The following is a 17,977-nucleotide window of genomic DNA, read 5'->3' on the forward strand; positions in this document are numbered from 1 at the left end:
CATTACTTGTGGGGTAAATAGAAATCACTTTCGTCTAGATATTTGACGAGACAGACAAGAAACAGCTGGAGATGAACAACAAAGGTATGTTTTGCAGAAAATAAAGTCATTAATAGTGTAACTGTTGTGTGGATGACTTCAGTATATAAAGTAAAACTAGCTCTCAAGTATAAAGTAAATAAACCCTGAAGGGAGATTTAATTCCCCTTTCTTCATTCGGCTTCCCTCATCAAGTTCAAGGCTGCTCTTTTTCCACAGAAAGCACCTTTTCACAGAAGTTATACACACCAGTTAGGAATTAGGGGCCCTCAAGAGAATGTTCATTGGCCACACTAAAATCAGCTTTCTTTATTAAGCCAACCCCCAAATCTTAAAATCCTGGCTAAGCTGACACTCTTTTCCAACACCACAAAATTCCTATCCAAAGGAGGGCAACAGTGTTGTCCGCCCTCCTTAAGATGAAGCTGACTCATCCATTCCCATCCAGTGGAATTCCATGGACTCCGATTTACTGATAATCACTTGGATTTGCAATCACCAGGATTGGTTCAGAGCCCTGGAGAGACTAAACTTTTAAGGAGGATCGCCACAGCTTCTGATAGGCCATTAGCGATCTGATTGTCTATGCAGGTTTTTAAAAAGTTGCTTTGGCAGCAGACGCCAGCACAAGGATCTTTCCCGTGTAACTGGAGGTAAGCTTTGTGTATACAATATAGGTTCATTTCAAAAGATATCCAATTAAATAGAGCATCTACCTGAAATGCCAAAGAGTGACTATTAAGAGTTACGCATGACCTCACTCCCTGACATTCTGTGGTAGGCTACAGCTTAGGGGAGTGCCATTGGTGATGGCATAATGTCACTTCTTGGAAACCCCCCCTTCAAGAAGATGACAGTCTTCTTGAAGAGTTGCTGGAAGCTCTATGGCAAAAACCAGAATTGCTGGAAACTCCATGATAAATTGTCTGGATTGATGTCACTTCTGGGGGAAACGATTGCCATACTGCTGCCAGAGTTTCTCCTGATGGCCAGTGCAGTACCAACAGGTGATGGCCAATGGGGGCAAGAGATCCCTCCCCCTACAGCAGGCATCTGGCAACACTACTCCATCTCCTACACAGCCATTTCGTGGTTGTACCTATCGTCCTTGCTCAGGGTTCAAAAAGTGCCCACAGACTCTAAAATATGGGGATCCCCAGTGTAAAGGGTAGCTGGCCTAGCATAGATTATCAATATTGTTCTTTACCAAGAAACAGTTAGAGATAACCAGTTTAAACTGTTGCAACCTGGCATTGTTTGCTATTCGTGGGAAAAGAGGAGATGCTGAGGACAAAATAGTTATCCACCAAGTGTTTTTAGAAAGTGAAAAGGACCACATGGCTTTCCCCCCAAAAACAGCTTCTCTTACGACTATGGGGTAAGAGACGGAGACAGAGAGGTTCTGAGGCAACTATCTTCTGTACTGAAGAATGCCCAGTCCCTCACCCTGGCCTTACTGAACTAGATTAATTCAGGTGGATAGCCACTAGGCATGTTGGTCTGAAGCCGCAGAGCAAAGGTACAGCCCAGTGGCACCCTTAAGGCTAACAAGGTTTTATTTTGGCCATAGGTTTCCCTGTGAACATGTATCTGGAGAAATGTGCATGCACACAAAAATCTGTACTCCAAATAAAACTTTGTTGGTTATCAATGTGCCACTGGACTTGAACTTTATTGCTAATTTTCCTGCAATTCCCCCACAATGCAATTTTTGGGGACAATTCTAAGGCAAGGCAGTTGGCTATTAGGCTGCTTCTCTGCAAACACTGTGCTCTGTTCAGTCACTCTAAAAGTACGCCCAGTTTTTAAACAGATTCTGTTGATGCTAAGCAGCCCACTGGCTTGGCAAAGTTGCTCCATTCATCACCCGCTCTTGAGGTTATGTTGCAGTAATTCTACTGAGCCTCTACTTAGGGAAATGTAGTTACTCTCTTTTGAATGACCAAAGCATAATTTGATCTAGATTCCTGAGCAAACCACATGGAGAAATTCCAGTGGAGGTGTTGTTGCAGTCATTATATTGTTTTAAAGCTTGCACATCAGCCCAAACTGGCTCCAGACAGAGCTCTCAAAATTAAAACCTTAATACGGAATGCCTCTGGGATAAGGATTTTCAGCTGGGCTGGATTCATACATGATGGAAGCTGCTGCAGTCCCTCTGATGGTGTCAGCACTAGTTGGACGATAAACTAAAGGGACCTGCCATTGATGCTGGATCCAGATATGATGGAAGGTACCTGACTGCCCTTTCCCCTCCCTCTGATGGTCTCATCAAACCAGCTGACGGATGTTTTTTACATCTGTTTTTTACATCTGTTTTTTCCCACAGGTCAAAGTGTTTAGGCACATCTAGAGATGGCTGTAGCCAAAGGATAGTGTCTGGGTGGCAGGTTAACATGGATAGAGAGGTGGTCGAGAGGCATTTAGCTGCACTGGATGAGTTCAAATCCCCTGGTCCAGATGAAATGCACCCGAGAGTACTCAAAGAACTTTCCAGAGAACTTGCACAGCCCTTGTCCATCATCTTCGGAACCTCTTTAAGGACTGGAGATGTCCCGGAGGACTGGAAAAGAGCAAACGTTATTCCGATCTTCAAAAAAGGGAGGAAGGATGACCCGGGAAACTACAGACCAGTGAGTCTGACCTCTATTGTAGGGAAGATAATGGAGCAGATATTAAAGGGAGCGATCTGCAAACATCTGGAGGACAATTTGGTGATCCAAGGAAGTCAGCATGGATTTGTCTCCAACAGGTCCTGCCAGACCAACCTAGTTTCCTTTTTTGACCAAGTAACAGGTTTGCTGGATCGGGGAAATTTGGTTGATGTCATTTACTTGGATTTTAGTAAAGCTTTTGACAAGGTTCCCCATGATGTTCTGATGGATAAGTTGAAGGACTGCAATCTGGATTTTCAGATCGTTAAGTGGATAGGGAATTGGTTAGAGAACCGCACTCAAAGAGTTGTTGTCAATGGTGTTTCATCAGACTGGAGAGAGGTTAGTAGCGGGGTACCTCAGGGTTCGGTGCTCAGCCCGGTACTTTTTAACATATTTATTAATGATCTAGATGAGGGGGTGGAGGGACTACTCATCAAGTTTGCAGATGACACCAAATTGGGAGGACTGGCAAATACTCCGGAAGATAGAGACAGAGTTCAACGAGATCTGAACACAATGGAAAAATGGGCAAATGAGAACAAGATGCAATTTAATAAAGATAAGTGTAAAGTTCTGCATCTGGGTCAGAAAAATGAAAAGCATGCCTACTGGATGGGGGATACGCTTCTAGGTAGCACTGTGTGTGAACGAGACCTTGGGGTACTTGTGGATTGTAAACTAAACATGAGCAGGCAGTGTGATGCAGCGGTAAAAAAGGCAAATGCCATTTTGGGCTGTATCAACAGAGCCATCACATCAAAATCACAAGATGTCATAGTCCCATTGTATACGGCACTGGTCAGACCACACCTGGAGTACTGTGTGCAGTTCTGGAGGCCTCACTTCAAGAAGGACGTAGATAAAATTGAAAGGGTACAGAGGAGAGCGACGAAGATGATCTGGGGCCAAGGGACCAAGCCCTATGAAGATAGGTTGAGGGACTTGGGAATGTTCAGCCTGGAGAAAAGGAGGTTGAGAGGGGACATGATAGCCCTCTTTAAGTATTTGAAAGGTTGTCACTTGGAGGAGGGCAGGATGCTGTTTCTGCTGGCTGCAGAGGAAAGGACACGCAGTAATGGGTTTAAACTTCAAGTACAACGATATAGGCTAGATATCAGGAAAAAGTTTTTCTCAGTCAGAGTCATTCAGCAGTGGAATAGGCTGCCTAAGGAGGTGGTGAGCGCCCCCTCACTGGCAGTCTTCAAGCAAAGGTTGGATACACACTTTTCTTGGATGCTTTAGGATGCTTAGGGCTAATCCTGCGTTGAGCAGGGGGTTGGACTAGATGGCCTGTATGGCCCCTTCCAACTCTATGATTCTATGATTCTATGATTCTATGGACCAAGAGAGCTTTGTTGGCTAGAGCTGCATTGAGCCCCAAGAGAATGCTTTGGCAATTGTCATCTCTGGTACTGAGTTCCTAATTCAATTCTCAATTCAATTTTGAGGTGAACTTGTAAAGACACAAGAGATGCAGCTATAGTGACTGTAGCTATAGTCTTGCAAAGTGTGTTTGTTTGTTTTTTACATAGCAGGGCATGAATTTGATTAGAACCAACCTGTGGAAAGAAGTTACTTAATATTTTCCCCATGGGGGAGAGTGAAAGTAATCCCTCAGCGGTTTCCCCCATCATAAAAACAGAAAAAAATAAAGACTCCTCAGCCAATTGGTTTTGATAAAACAGCATGTTCATATGGAAAGATAGTTGTTAGGCAAAAACATCTTGGCATTAGAGCTGCCAAGTCTGGAACTCTCTGTGTGTGGAAGAATAAAGGTCAGCATACACCATCTTCCACTGCTACAGCATGAAGAGGGGAGAAAGCACAGCTAACTACTGAAGTTCCCCTTCATACATATCTCTTACAGATACTGTAGTCTAATTCTGTGCGGAATATGACAATTGCATCTGGCAACCATCTTCCCAGGGGTGTCCAACAATGTCTAGCAGAAAATTAAACTTACTGTTATCCTTACAGTACGGCTATATTAGTTATATTCTATTAAAAACACGTCCATAAAGACCGGATTGCTTTGAAGTCTCAGTTGCTAAGGAAAACAGCTTTGAAGAGAGATAGTGTATTGTTTATTAGAAATCGCATTGCAGGATAGATGGCTTTTTAAGGATATCAGGACAACCGGGAAGAAACATAAGCCAGCTGTCTTTGTGGTCCCTACCTTTTGCTTCACCAAACCTGATATTTATTACATAAGCAGAAGAGTGGTGGTGGTTTCTGAAGCATGCTGGTGGAAAGAGTTGTCAACTGACTAATGGCAACCCTGTTTGGTTTTCAAGGCAAGAGACAAACAGTGACTCTGGACTTCCTTGGTGGTCTCTCACCCAGGTACTAACCAGGGCTTACCCTGCTTTAGCTTCCCTGCTGTGGCAAGATCAGGGTTACCTGGGCTATTGAGGTCAGGGTACGGCAATGAAAACATTCCAAATAGCTAAACAACTAGCCCAGGAGTCAGACAGGACAAGTGACAGCCATGTGTGGGACTGCTGGGACCTGGTCATCTTTTTGTTCTGGTTGAACTGCAGGAGGCAAATGAAGAAAGTTGAAGCTACATTTGTGTTCCAGGGGTAGCTGAGGACTTTTAGCAATGAGAGAGAGTGAGACGAGTCTCCTGACAATTGACTAATATGATTGTGAGAACTTTTCACATACGAAGATGTGGCATGAATTGGACAAGCAGTCCCCCTGCCTCCCCTGTATCCATGCTACATGTAATTATGTTCCTAAGGCACACATGTGAACCTGTATATTTTGCAGGTCTAAAAAGATCTAAAAAGTTCTTAAAGTATACTATTTTTTTTTGTAATTCAGTGTTAGGTATATCAAATCCTGGGACCTTTGCTGAGAATTTTGGTGTCCACAAAATCTCATCTCCCTCTACAGACCCTTAAATGTCATGTCTTCCCTTTCACAAGAGACACTTAAATTAATTTTTGAGTTTCCAGAAACTTTCTTGTTTTGTGGTTTGACATTAAAGGTAAAGGTAAAGGTATCCCCTGTGCATGCACCGAGTCATGTCTGACCCTTGGGGTGACGCCCTCCAGCGTTTTCATGGCAGACTCAATACGGGGTGGTTTGCCAGTGCCTTCCCCAGTCATTACCATTTATCCCCCAGCAAGCTGGGTACTCATTTTACCGACCTCGGAAGGATGGAAGGCTGAGTCAACCTTGAGCCGGCTGCTGGGATTGAACTCCCAGCCTCATGGGCAAAGCTTTCAGACGGCTGCCTTACCACTCTGCGCCACAAGAGGCTCATATCCACAAGGGGCTCATATGGTTTGACATTATATCAACCAATATTATGCCAACAAACATACTGGCTTGGTCAAAATGGTTTGTAGTAGCTCACTGAGAATAAACTTTAACATATATACAGTTTTCTTTGGGGGGGGGGCTGGATTTCTAGAGCGGATTATCTGAAGCAACATCTCACAGTTTTGAGTGATTCATGCTGCATTATCCATTTCCTGAAGTCAGCTGTGCTCCCACTAATAAAACCTTTTAAAAACATATATTACAGCTGATGATATTTCCTTAGTGCCTCCTGTTACAGTCACCTTTTATATATTATCAGAGTAGAGGGAAACCTCAGGATAGAAAGGCAGTTTGGCAGCATTTCCAACTTTTACATGTTAATCTTTTTTAAAAATTAAGAATTATATAATTATAACAATTCATATTTCATTGCAGGATGTAGATTTCCAGTTATTTCCTGCAAGCTACTGCGTTTCAGTGTCTAGTCCCCGATATTATGGCATTGCTAGCCTTTTCCTGTCCCATAATGATGTGTGGCTGCTTAAAATGGCTTTAAGGAACAAAAAGGGGAGGGGGGAGGTACCCTGTCCACCTACTTAGTCTTATTTGAGACACTTTCTATAATTTAGGGAAGAGGCATTCCTCTCTGAAGGAGATACTATAGGTTTGGCTATGATATAATGCAGTGCATGCACATGGAAACTTATACCCAGAATTAAATTGTGTTGGTTTTAAAGATGCCATTTGTTCTGTTGCTTCAGACCAACATGGCTACTCATCTGAACCTTAACAGAAGATTCTGGGAGATTATTAGTGTCCCTATTTTCAGCAACTTTCTCAATCGCCTCCTAAAAACTTGCAATGAAGGAGATTCCACCACCTTCTGAGGCAGTATATTCCAACTACAAGGAGCCCTCACTACCAGAAAATAAATAAATCTTTATCTTTGTAGCCCACCCTTCCCAAAAAGCTGAGGGTGGGTAACAGCATAAAGACAATCCTTCAGAATATAATTGTATCATAAAATCATGAACATACTTATAAAATTATATAACGGCCACCAGTACTTATTTAAGCTGGGGTGTGTATGTCAAATCCTCAAAGAGCAGATCTTCCTTGTGTTTCAGCAGTGAGGCTAGCACTTTTTGGTGGTCCACCCAACCGTAGGTCTGGTGGAACAGTTCGATCTTGTAGGCCCAAACTAAACACCCAGCTCTCTGAACCTCTCCTCATAAGGCATAGATTCCACTCAACCTGTGTTCTACTAGGTGCACTCGCTACAGGTTGAAGACCGAATCAGGTTCAAGATTCTGATTCTCACTTTCAAAGCCCTAACTGGTCTGGGTCTCTCATATCTATGGGACCACCTCTTCCACCCTATCCCCCGCCCAACCGCTAAGATAAAATGATCAAAACTTGTTCAAGATCTCTGGCTTTAAAGAAATATGACTGCTCCTGACCTGGTAGAACACTCTGCCTAATGAGATCAGGACCCTGTGGGACTTTAAACAGTTCAGCAGGGCCTACAAGACAGAGCTATTCAACCAGGCCTATGGTTGAGACCTGGAAACAATGTCAAGAATATACTGATCTCCCTGCCTAAAACCCACCCAGCTATTCAAACCCCAAGAACTGATTTGATGGCCCTCCATCCATTAATTTTAATTGTGAGGAGGAGGCAGATTTTAAGTGATTTTAAACCTTGAACTTGAATTCTATTTTGATTTAAATGTCTACAGGAAAGCCCACAACCTCCTAAGGAAACTTGTTCCACTCAAGGACCTTTCTGTCAAGAAGTTATTTCTAATGCTTAGCCAAAAACCCTATTAATTTAATTTCCATCTGTTCTGATCCAAGGTTCTTGCACAAGTGAAAATAACTACCCATCCTCCATATGACAGCCATTCAAATAATTAAAGATGGTTATCGTAGCACCTCTCAGTCATCTCCTCTCCAGGATTTGCATACCCAGTTTGTTCAACCTCTCCTCAAAAGACGGTCTCCAGAATTCCCATCATCTTTGTTGCCCTTCTCTAGACACATTCCAGCTTGTCAACATCCTTCTAAAACTGTGGTGCCAAAAACTGAACCCTGTAGTAAGGTTAAACTAGAGCAGAGTAGAATCATAGAGTTGGAATGAGCCATACAGGCCATCTAGTCCAAGCCCCTCCTCAGTGTGGGATCAACCTAAAGCATCCATGATAAGTATCTGTCCAGCTGCTGATGGAAGATCGCCAGTGAGGAGGCAGCCAATTCCACTGCTGAACTATTCCGACTGTGAAATTCCCCCCCCCCCAATCTAGGTGGTACCATTCTACATGTAGCTTAAACCCATTGCTGCACGTCCTATCCTCTGCTGGAAACGTCCTATCCTCTGCCCTCGACAGGCAAGTGACAACCTTTCAAATACTTAAAAAGAGCAATCATGTCCCCTCTCAACGTCTTCATCTCCAGGCTGAACATTCCAAAGTTTCTCAGCCTTTCCACATTGGGCTTGGTCCCCAGGCCTCAGATAATCCTCGCCACTCTGCTCTGCACCCTCTTAATGTTGTCCACATCCTATTTGAAGTGAAGCCTCTAGAACTGCACACAATGCTCCAGGGGCAGTCTGACCAATGCGGTATACAGTGGGACTATCACGTCTTACAATTTGGTTGTGATGCCTTGTTGATATAGCCCAAGCTTGCATTCACCATCTTTACTGCCACATCACACTGTCTGCTCATATTTAGCTTGCCGTCCACAAGTACCCCAAGATCTCATTCACACACACTGGTATTGAGAAATGTAGCTCTAATCCAGTATGCATGCCTCTAATTTTTGTGACCCCGATTTAGAACTCTGCACTTATCCTTATTGAATGTCATCTTGTTATCATTTGCCCACTTTCCCAGCATGTTCAGGTCATATCTCATTGAACCCTATCTCTATCTTCTAGGGTTTTTTCTACCCCTCCCAATTTGGTGTCATCTGCAGACTTAATGAGTAGTCCCTCCACCCTCTCAACCAGATCATTGATAAAAATGTTGAAAAGTACCAGACCCAGTACCAAGCTCTGTGGCACTCCACTGCTCACCTCCCTCCAATCTGATAAAACACCATTGACAATTCCTCTTAGGGTGTGATTTTCTAATCAGTTCCTTGTCCATCGAACTATCTGAAAATCCAGTCCGCAGTCTTCCAGTTTACCCATCATGGGGAACCTTGTCAAAAACTTCCATGACCAGGTAAATCTTTCACTTGGTCAAAGAAAGAAACCGGGTTGGTCTGGCATGACCTCTTGGAGACAGATTCATGCTGACTTTCCTGCATTAACAAATTGTCCTTCAGAGGTTTGTAGATTGCCCCCTTTAAAATCTGCTCCATTATCTTCCCTACAACTGAGGTCAGACTCACTGGCCTGTAGTTTCCTGGGTCATCTCTCCTCCCTTTTTTGAAGATTGGGATAACATTCACTCTCCTCCAGGCTTTTGGCACATATTCTAGTCCTCCAAGACAGGGGTAGTCAACCTGTGGTTCTCCAGATGTTCATGGACTACAATTCCCATGAGTCCCTGCCAGAAAATGCTGGCAGGGGCTCATGGGAATTGAAGTCCATGGACATCTGGAGGACCACAGGTTGACTACCCATGCTCCAAGAGGTCCTGAAGATGATGGACAAAGGCTCTACAGTCTTGGGTGCACACCATCTGGTGCAGAGGATCTGAACTCATCCAGTGCAGCCAGGTGCCTCTTGACAACCTCTCTGTTCATGTCAACCTACCACTCAGACAGTGTATAAATAAATAAGTCCTGAGCGTTTCTGCTTTCTCTCTGACCTCTGTCAGAGTCTCTCAATTTTCACCCAACAGAAGGCCTATTGCTTCATTTGCCCCTCACATATCTGAAGAAGCTTTTTTTTCTTACAAGGCCTAGTAATCTGCAGAAATCCATCTTTTGAGGTCTGTCCTTCCCTCCATTCCTTGAACATTTCATTTTTCTTCCTTAGCTCCACCTGAAGTTCTTTGTTCATCCAAATAAGTTTTTGGATCCCCTACCATATTTCTGTCTTGCTGGAATGGTCATGGCTTGAGCATACAAGAGTTCTTGTTTAAGGAGCTTGTTCTTTTCTCTTCCAGCATTCTTGTCCACAGGATGACTCTCATCATGTCTCTGAGTTTATTAATGTCTTCCCTATGAAAGTCTAACATACACGTCTTGCTTCTAATTTCCTTGATCCCCCCCATCTCAAAAGGAATTCTAGGAGGACATGGTCACTACCCCATAGGGACCCCATCTCCTTCATCTCATCTATCAACTTTTGCCTATTGGTCAGTATTAAGTCAATTATGGCCAAGCTTCTTGTAGGTTCTTCCACCATTTGATAAATTAAATTGTTGACCGGGCAGATCAGAAAGTTGCATGACTCTAGACGCTTAGCAGAGTTTCTTTCTGAGCACACATCAAGCATATTAAAGTCATCCATACTTAAAAGACCCTTGTCAAAATCATGTATTCACAAGCTTTTGCCATGTTTTTCTTTATTTGTGTGTATTAGTTTAGAGTGTTTTAGGCTGATGTAATCCCATATTGGTTGCCATGTTTATCCTTTTTATGTAGAGTTCACTGAGGGTTCAGGCAAAGTGGATGGGCCATAAATCTGCCTGGTGTTTGGGATCTGGTTATCTCACCAACCATGAGGCTAGAGAAGATGGCTGTGTCTGAAGTAAACTTCTGATTCACAAGACTAATGGAGGTTTTAATGCCCAAACCTGGGCTTGGAGAGAGTGATAGGGGAAACGGGCAGATAAGGGGAAACTGACCCAAAGTGCTTTAGTATTAGCAAGAAGGAGATGTCTGTTTCATTATACTTTCGATAAAAAGATCGACTGGAGTCTCACGGTTCTGTTGTCTGGATGTTCTATCAAGCTGCTTAAGGAGGGCAGCATCCATGTTCTCACCTGGTCAGGCAGTTTGTAGCAGATGCCAACCAATATATTCTGTTTTCTCTTCCTTATCTTCACCCAAATACTTTCCACTGGAGTGACAGTCTTCTCTAGTATTTCTTGACAGGCAAGCTTTCTCCTCACATACAGTGCCACTCCACCTTCTCGTTGACCTTTTTTTTAACAACTCATATCTTTCTACTACTGCATTCCTGTCATGGTAATCATTCCACAAGTCTCTGTACTGCCTACTAAATCATCTCTCTATATATCTGCCAGAGAAGCTCAAGCTGTTCCTTCTTATTGTCCATGCATGAAGCCTCTTACCTTTGGTTGCATTTGATCTAGCTTTCCAAAGTGGGCCACTGCTATTTGCTTTCCTACACTAGAATTCCTGTACTGGACATCTCTTTCCTCCTTGTGGCTTCAGTTTAAAACTCTCCTGTTGAATCTCCACAGGTTATTGCCAAACACATCTTTCCCCAGCTTGGATAGGTGAAGTCCATTGTGTGCTAGCAGTCTTTCTTCTAGAAAACCTATCCCATGCTCCCAGAATCCACCACACAACCAGTGGTTCACTTCCATTATCTTCAGCTCCCAATTTGTTCCTCTTCCCCTGACAGGCAGGATCAAAGAAAAAAAAAAACACTTGTGCCCCATCACTTCACAGGGATCTGAACACTATATTTCTGTTGATGCAACCAAACATTACATTTGCCTTTCTAGCTACTGGATCATACTGCTGACTCATGTTCAGTATATGGCTACTAAGACCCCTAGATGCTTTTTGCATCTACTACTACTATAGTTATGTGTTTTGACTTTTTTCTACCTAAATGCGGAACTTTATATTTATTTCTGTTGAAATTCATTTTATTTTCCAGCTTGTCAAGATCATCCTGTGTTTACCATCTCATGCAAGCCTAAGCTCATACTGAACTCTAGCTTTTCTAACACACTCTCTACAAGCACTGGCTATTTCTTTATATTCATCCTTGCTTAACGGCCACTCGTCCATTTCCTAAATGAATCTTTTTATACTTCTCAGATCTTTAGAAACTGTTTATGGAGCCACTCTGCCACTCCTTCATGAGTTTCTTTCAATTTTTCCTTATTTGAATAATTTGTGATTGTACCTTCAATATCTTGGTTGAACTCCTCTTGAACTCCATTCTCATTAAAGTCAATGGTGATATCAAAGTTAATGGGAAATGTCCCCCTTCCATCTATTCTATGGTCTGGGGGAGTGGGGGTTTGTGGTAGAGGCACCTGTAGTAAAATTGCCTGAATCAGCCTAGGCCAAATTGCTAAACCATGATTCAGGCATGATTTGGCCATGTGGTGGCTAGGCAGTTTAAAGGGACCACGTTTTTCCTTTTACATCTGTTGTCTGGTCTGGGGTGGCAGTGGGTTGAGGTAGAGGTACCAAATTTGCAGCAAAGCTGTGGGAGCATCTCCTCAAAAGAACCCCCTTAGTTTTTTGTGTCCAATATATCTGAACCCAAAACATATCATTTTCTCCTTGTATACTCCTCATCAGGACTGATGAGAATTTCCCCATAATCACATAAGTGTTCCTTCTGAAGACCCCATTCCAAGAAAATTTCCCAGCAAGAAAGTATATATAGCTTTTACAATAAATGGTATTTGTTGATGCTGAAAATACCATGGAAACAAAAATGTATGAAAATATTTTAATATATGTTATGTGAACATGAAAACAATGTAATATATATTTCAAAATGTTTTGGACAATATAACAATAAGGATTATTATAAGGACGTGATTTTTTTTGCATGCAGTAAAGTGAATAAAATTGCATTAAGAAGCCAGTAACAAAAGCAAGATGAGCAAGCAAAATGAAGTTTGTGATTAACTATATTGGCTTACATAAATACAGAATATATTAAAAGGATAAAAAAATCTGTCAATATAAATGATAAAATAACTCAAATAACTGTTAACTTAAAATTCAGTTATGAATGAGGGATGTGCTTTTATGAGCTGAAATACATTGTTTGCTATAACAAAACAATCCCTGATCTCTCAGCTTAGTTCACAAGATCTACATCTTCAAACCTGCTGAAAGAAGGCCACCCGACACAGACCATCAGCCACCTCCAGTGGTTACCTAAAAAATAAAACATTTTCATCAGCCGTAGTTTATCTTGCACCCTGGTACTTTTCAAACATTGCATGGCTCTTCCTTAGTCTATGAAATTACTGACTCTGCTATACAGGGCCTTGCATGGGGAGGCAAGTATCTGAATGGCTTAAATCAGTGGACCCCGTAGATCAGTCGGTACTGGGTCGCAGTTCCTCCTCGTCCTATTCCCCGGCTGCTGCCTCAGGCTCACCTTTGGTGCTCTCCAGCAGTCGCCATGGCTGGGGCTCTGCATGGCACTGCGCAGCTGCTGCTGGCGCCTCCCAGTGGGCGGCGGGAAGTCAGGGGCACCGGCGGGAAAGTAAGTGGAGCAGGGGCTCAGGCAGTGGTGTGACATCCCTCGGCAAAATACTACCCCCCCCTCCAAACTTCAGTAAAATTGTCAAGCGTTGACCAGTCCCCGGTGTTAAAGAGGTTGGAGACCACTGGCTTAAATTATTAGTTTTGAATACAATCTGGGGTTTCATCTAGAGACAAGGGTATGCAACAGATGGGATCGAACAAGCCATGTTAAGTGCTTGAGCATTTGAAGGCCTCTTCCTTTCCATAGTCCATGTTCCTGAAAAACTGGTCCTCACTACTGGGGGACCCTCTGCCCTCTGAATGGCACCTTTCACAGTGTTTACGGGTTGCATCCAGGAGGGGAGAAAAGTCTAGACAACCTTTATGTGTTATACATTTACTGAATTTCAACAATTTATAAATCACTTCTCAGCAAACTGCTCCAGTGACCATGTACAATGGTACATTGTAGATAAGACATAAGTAAACAAATAAAACAGCAAACAAATCTAAAACCATCAATAAAATCTAAAATAAAACCAGTTATTCAAGAGTTTGGGTGTGGCCCTTTCAATCTCAGTCCAAATGTACACATTCTTTCCTGCACTGATACGGATAGCCAGTCTAAGAAGCTGAACCAGCTATCTAAAAATACATCTTTGTTGCGCAGTTTATTATTTTCTGTGCATGAAGAAACACACCTACTAATCTCACAGAGGTTTTTTTTCATTACCTAAGTTCAGTGGTATCCTGATACTGAAGGCTGTGGAACAGCTCTGGTTTTCCATGCGTCTTGTGAGAGAATGTGTGTGGATAAACCAGAACCCTGTGCAGTGATATTCACACTGCTAAATGAGGTTTGTGAAGTTGTTTTGAAACCTTTTATCTCTTCACACCCTAAGTTCCCAGTATTGCAGACATAATCTTGCACATCTTAACTATTGTCACAATCATCTTAATTTACATGTCACAGAAGACTCCGAAACAGTATGTTGCGAAGATCTGTCCTTGTGCTCACACACACCTTCTGAATTTCAATTAAAACAATATTTACATATTCAATTAGCCTGCAGAAATGTTGAGCAACTGGTAGGTTGCCATTGCTGCAAAAAACCTCGACGACATGACTTGGAAGGTCCCTTTTACTCAATCGCCTTTGTGAATCATGCTTCTCCAAGGACACACAGAAACCTTTTGTTGCTGTTGCAACATGTGTGGATATATATTAATGAAGGTGCAAATGTCTAAGTGAAGCTCAAGTGGGTGAAGATCCGGTGCTTTGAAGATACGATCTGTAATATAACAAATTATGTCATCCTCCTTTATCTTGAAAGGTGACAATCACCTCCAGATAACTGCAGCTGTGTGTTGAGCCACCACCTCATCACAAATGCTGAGGCAAATCACAGGCTGGCAGGACATCCATGAGTTCTCTAATCTGGTTCTCATGATACTAGCTAAATGCTGAGGTTAGGGAAGGTGGATAACTACTCAAAAATAACCTGTTTCCTGAAAAGCAAGCCACATCTAAGCTTCCTTCTTCTTAGAGTCACTTTCATTTTACAGTTTCCAACTGCAAACCGAGTTGTAGGTGTCAGTTTTACCTTCTGGTGCGATATGCATTCAGTTCCTCTTGGAGGATGGATGCCCTTTTCTGCAGAAAAGTGACCTAGAAAATACAAAGGAGCTCTTGGTATACAAAACAGCAAGCCACTGTGAGTGGGAGAGGTATTTATTTATTAGTTCATTCATTAGTGCTATTACCTATTGGTTCTCTATTGGCAGGTATCATTGTCTGTGATACTGTGCATCCCGACAGGAGAAGCAGTATAATTTCCCAATAAGTCACATAGAATGGAAATACCTTCCTGGGACCTTCCACAGACACTGCCTTTAAATGGAATTGAAATGTACTGTCGAAGCCGAAGCCATAACAATCATGCGAACAAAGCATTAAAACAGCAAGATGTCACAGTATAAAGTGATCATAGTAGGAATAAAATGCAGAATAAAGTGCAGAATAAAATAAATGACATGAAATAAAAGCATTATACATCAACTAAAATATGGATTCCTCAGTCATACTTGAAACGAACCTTTTTCTAATAATAATGGATGAGGAAATGAAATTAGCAGCCATTAAAGGAGGGAAAACATCTGCCAAAAGAAATATTATTTTATCATCATCAGATCCAGAGACCATGGACAGTACTGTGTTAAACCTGATTCGAACATCATTGTATAGAGGGCAATGCAGGGTGTAGTAGACACTGCCTTTATTCTACATAATATCTTGAAAATATGGACTTCTTTATATGTAAGCCTTAAAAGATGTTTACAGGGTATTTGGTGATTCAGCAACTAAAGATACAACATAAGCTCTCAGAAAAAAAGTTACCAAAATCTTCTTGCTGCAGGTAAATTCTAAGCATCCTGTACCAGTGCATTTGTGCCAAGCTAGGACAACACCAATAATACACTGAAAGGTTCAGATGGGAGGGGGAGGAGGTGACCAAACATATTTTAATCATAAGCAAAGCTTTGCTTGAGAAAGGCATGTTTTCTATTAGCTCACTGTTGGTACTTTTACCCAACCAAGCCCTTCCATGCCTCTGGAACAATTAATAACCCTGACAGGTGCAAGGATTCCAGGACTCTCTGTGTCTGATGTTTTTTGAAGCAGGAATTTCAACAATTTCAAAAGAAAAGGACACCTGTGCTTCAGAAGAGAGCCCTGCTTACTGAGCAGTCTGTGGCTGGCTACTGCATTTCACAGCACAGGCAGCTGGTAGCTATGTTTTTCTGAGTTAACACCCACTTTTAGAAGTCTAGAGTGACTTCTGCTCCCTTGAAATGTTACATATGCTCAGAGCAGCCCTGCAGGTAGAACTCAGATTTCATTGTTTTCAAAAAAACTCACTTCATTTGAAAAGTGGGGATTTTGTAGTTGTCATCACTGGAATGTTTTGTATTATGCATAATTATCAAATATGCCACACTTCTCATTAGCTACACGAGAGTTTCCTACATACATCCTTAACCCTTTAATTGGATTCTGGAATGACAATGCTGGCTGTAAATTCTTTTCAACAGGAATTCCTTCTCAGAAACAATAACAAGAGTGGCAAATGAAATCCTGCCCCAAAATAATATAGCACTTGGACCACATTCAGTGCTACTAGCATCTTCTGCTCTCACTGTCCTCTCCGAGGGAGAGTCGATTGGTGTCAGACGGTTTGAGGGCACGTGTGCTGGAATAGGCTGCTAGTGGAACCAAGAACTGTGCTTTCTTGCCCCACTTTCAGGAGAGCACGTGAGACAGTGATGATATGATTTTATCGCTGTGATTGTTTTAGGTATATTTGGAACACATTCATGGATACTGCCGTGAGCCCAGTAGGGATGGGCAAGCCATCAATATAATTAAATACTTACGGAAATTTTATTTGCTTATTTAGAATACTGACATCAAAAGGAAATATTCTATATGTAACATTTTCTATTGCAAGCAAAGTAATTCCAAACTCCTCCATGAAAGAAGAGGAATATATGATTCCCCTTTCAAAAATAATGGAGTGCCATCTGATAGTTTTTGTGTGTTAGAAAATAAAAGCATTTCTAATAGGTCATCAGCCTTATTTCTAACAATAGTTTTCAAAACATATCTGTGGCAAAAAGAAATCTTTATTATAGCTTTCCTCATAAATTGGGAGCTCATTTATCATTTTAACTTCTTGATCTTGCTCTGAAATCCTTTTGCATTGATGTGAAAGCACCATAACATTCGGCTTACTCCAAGTAGATCTCAAAAGACTCTTACTTAAGAGGAGTTAGTGTAACAAAATCATTCTGCGGGATCATACCAATGCTCCATCTAGTCCACAACCTTTCTCACACAGTGGCCAGCCAGTTCCTCTGGATGGCCAACAACCGGTCACAGAAGCTGAGGCCTTCTCCTGATGCTTCCTGCTGGCTCTGCAATTCAGAGGTTTAGTGGCTCTGAATGTGGAGGTTCTTCTCAGTCACCAAAGCTACTAGCCATTGATAGACTTATTCTCCATGAATCTATATAATCCCTTTCTAAAGCTGTTTATTCCTATAGTTCAGTGGTCCCCAACCTTTTTATCACCAGGGACCGGTCAACACTTGACAATTTTACTGAGGCCGGGGGGGGGGTAGTCTTTTGCCGAGGGACATTGCCGCCACCTGAGCCCCTGCTCCACTTGCTTTCCCGTCCACGCCCCTGATTTCCCGCCGCCCACTGGGGGGCACTGCAAGCAGCAGCTGCGCAGTGCCATGCCAAGGGGGAGCCCCAGCCATGGCGGCTGCTGGAGAGCACCAAAGGTGAGCCAGTGGCAGAGTAGCAGGGCAGCCCCCGAGGCAGCAGCTGGGGAGGACGAGGAGGAGCTGTGGCCCGGTACTGACTGGCCATGGACCGGTCCCAGTCCCGGTCTCCAGACCGCGGGTTGGGGACAGCTGCTATAGTTATCATTACATTGCCTAGCAGCACATGCCATATTTTAGTCACTCTGTGTAAAGTACTATTTCCTTTTGCCTTTGTCAACTCTCTCCACCCCATCAATAATTTTATAAACCTCTATCATGTCCCCCTTAGCCATCTCTCTTCTAAACTTAAAAGT

At 42.5% G+C, this 17,977-nt stretch overlaps 1 protein-coding gene across 8 annotated transcripts in view; it reads right to left on the bottom strand.

Annotated features, from left to right (window-relative positions):
- The window catches only part of CEP112 (centrosomal protein 112), a 336,652-nt gene that overhangs the window by 72,425 nt on the left and 246,250 nt on the right, over positions 1-17,977 (bottom strand). For 5 of the 8 annotated variants that reach the window (XM_077328384.1, XM_077328378.1, XM_077328379.1 and 2 more), the window contains 2 exons: positions 14,942-15,006; positions 12,565-13,022 (listed from right to left, as the gene is read on the bottom strand). In XM_077328384.1, the coding sequence (XP_077184499.1) occupies positions 13,019-13,022; positions 14,942-15,006 (69 nt within the window). In that variant the 3' untranslated portion in view covers positions 12,565-13,018. Of the gene's footprint in view, positions 1-12,541; positions 13,023-14,937; positions 15,007-17,977 lie in introns of those variants that run through there. The other 3 variants (XM_077328382.1, XM_077328385.1, XM_077328383.1) reach the window with 3 other exon arrangements.

Source organism: Paroedura picta, chromosome 3, assembly GCF_049243985.1.
Source record: "Paroedura picta isolate Pp20150507F chromosome 3, Ppicta_v3.0, whole genome shotgun sequence".
Lineage (NCBI taxonomy): Eukaryota > Metazoa > Chordata > Lepidosauria > Squamata > Gekkonidae > Paroedura > Paroedura picta.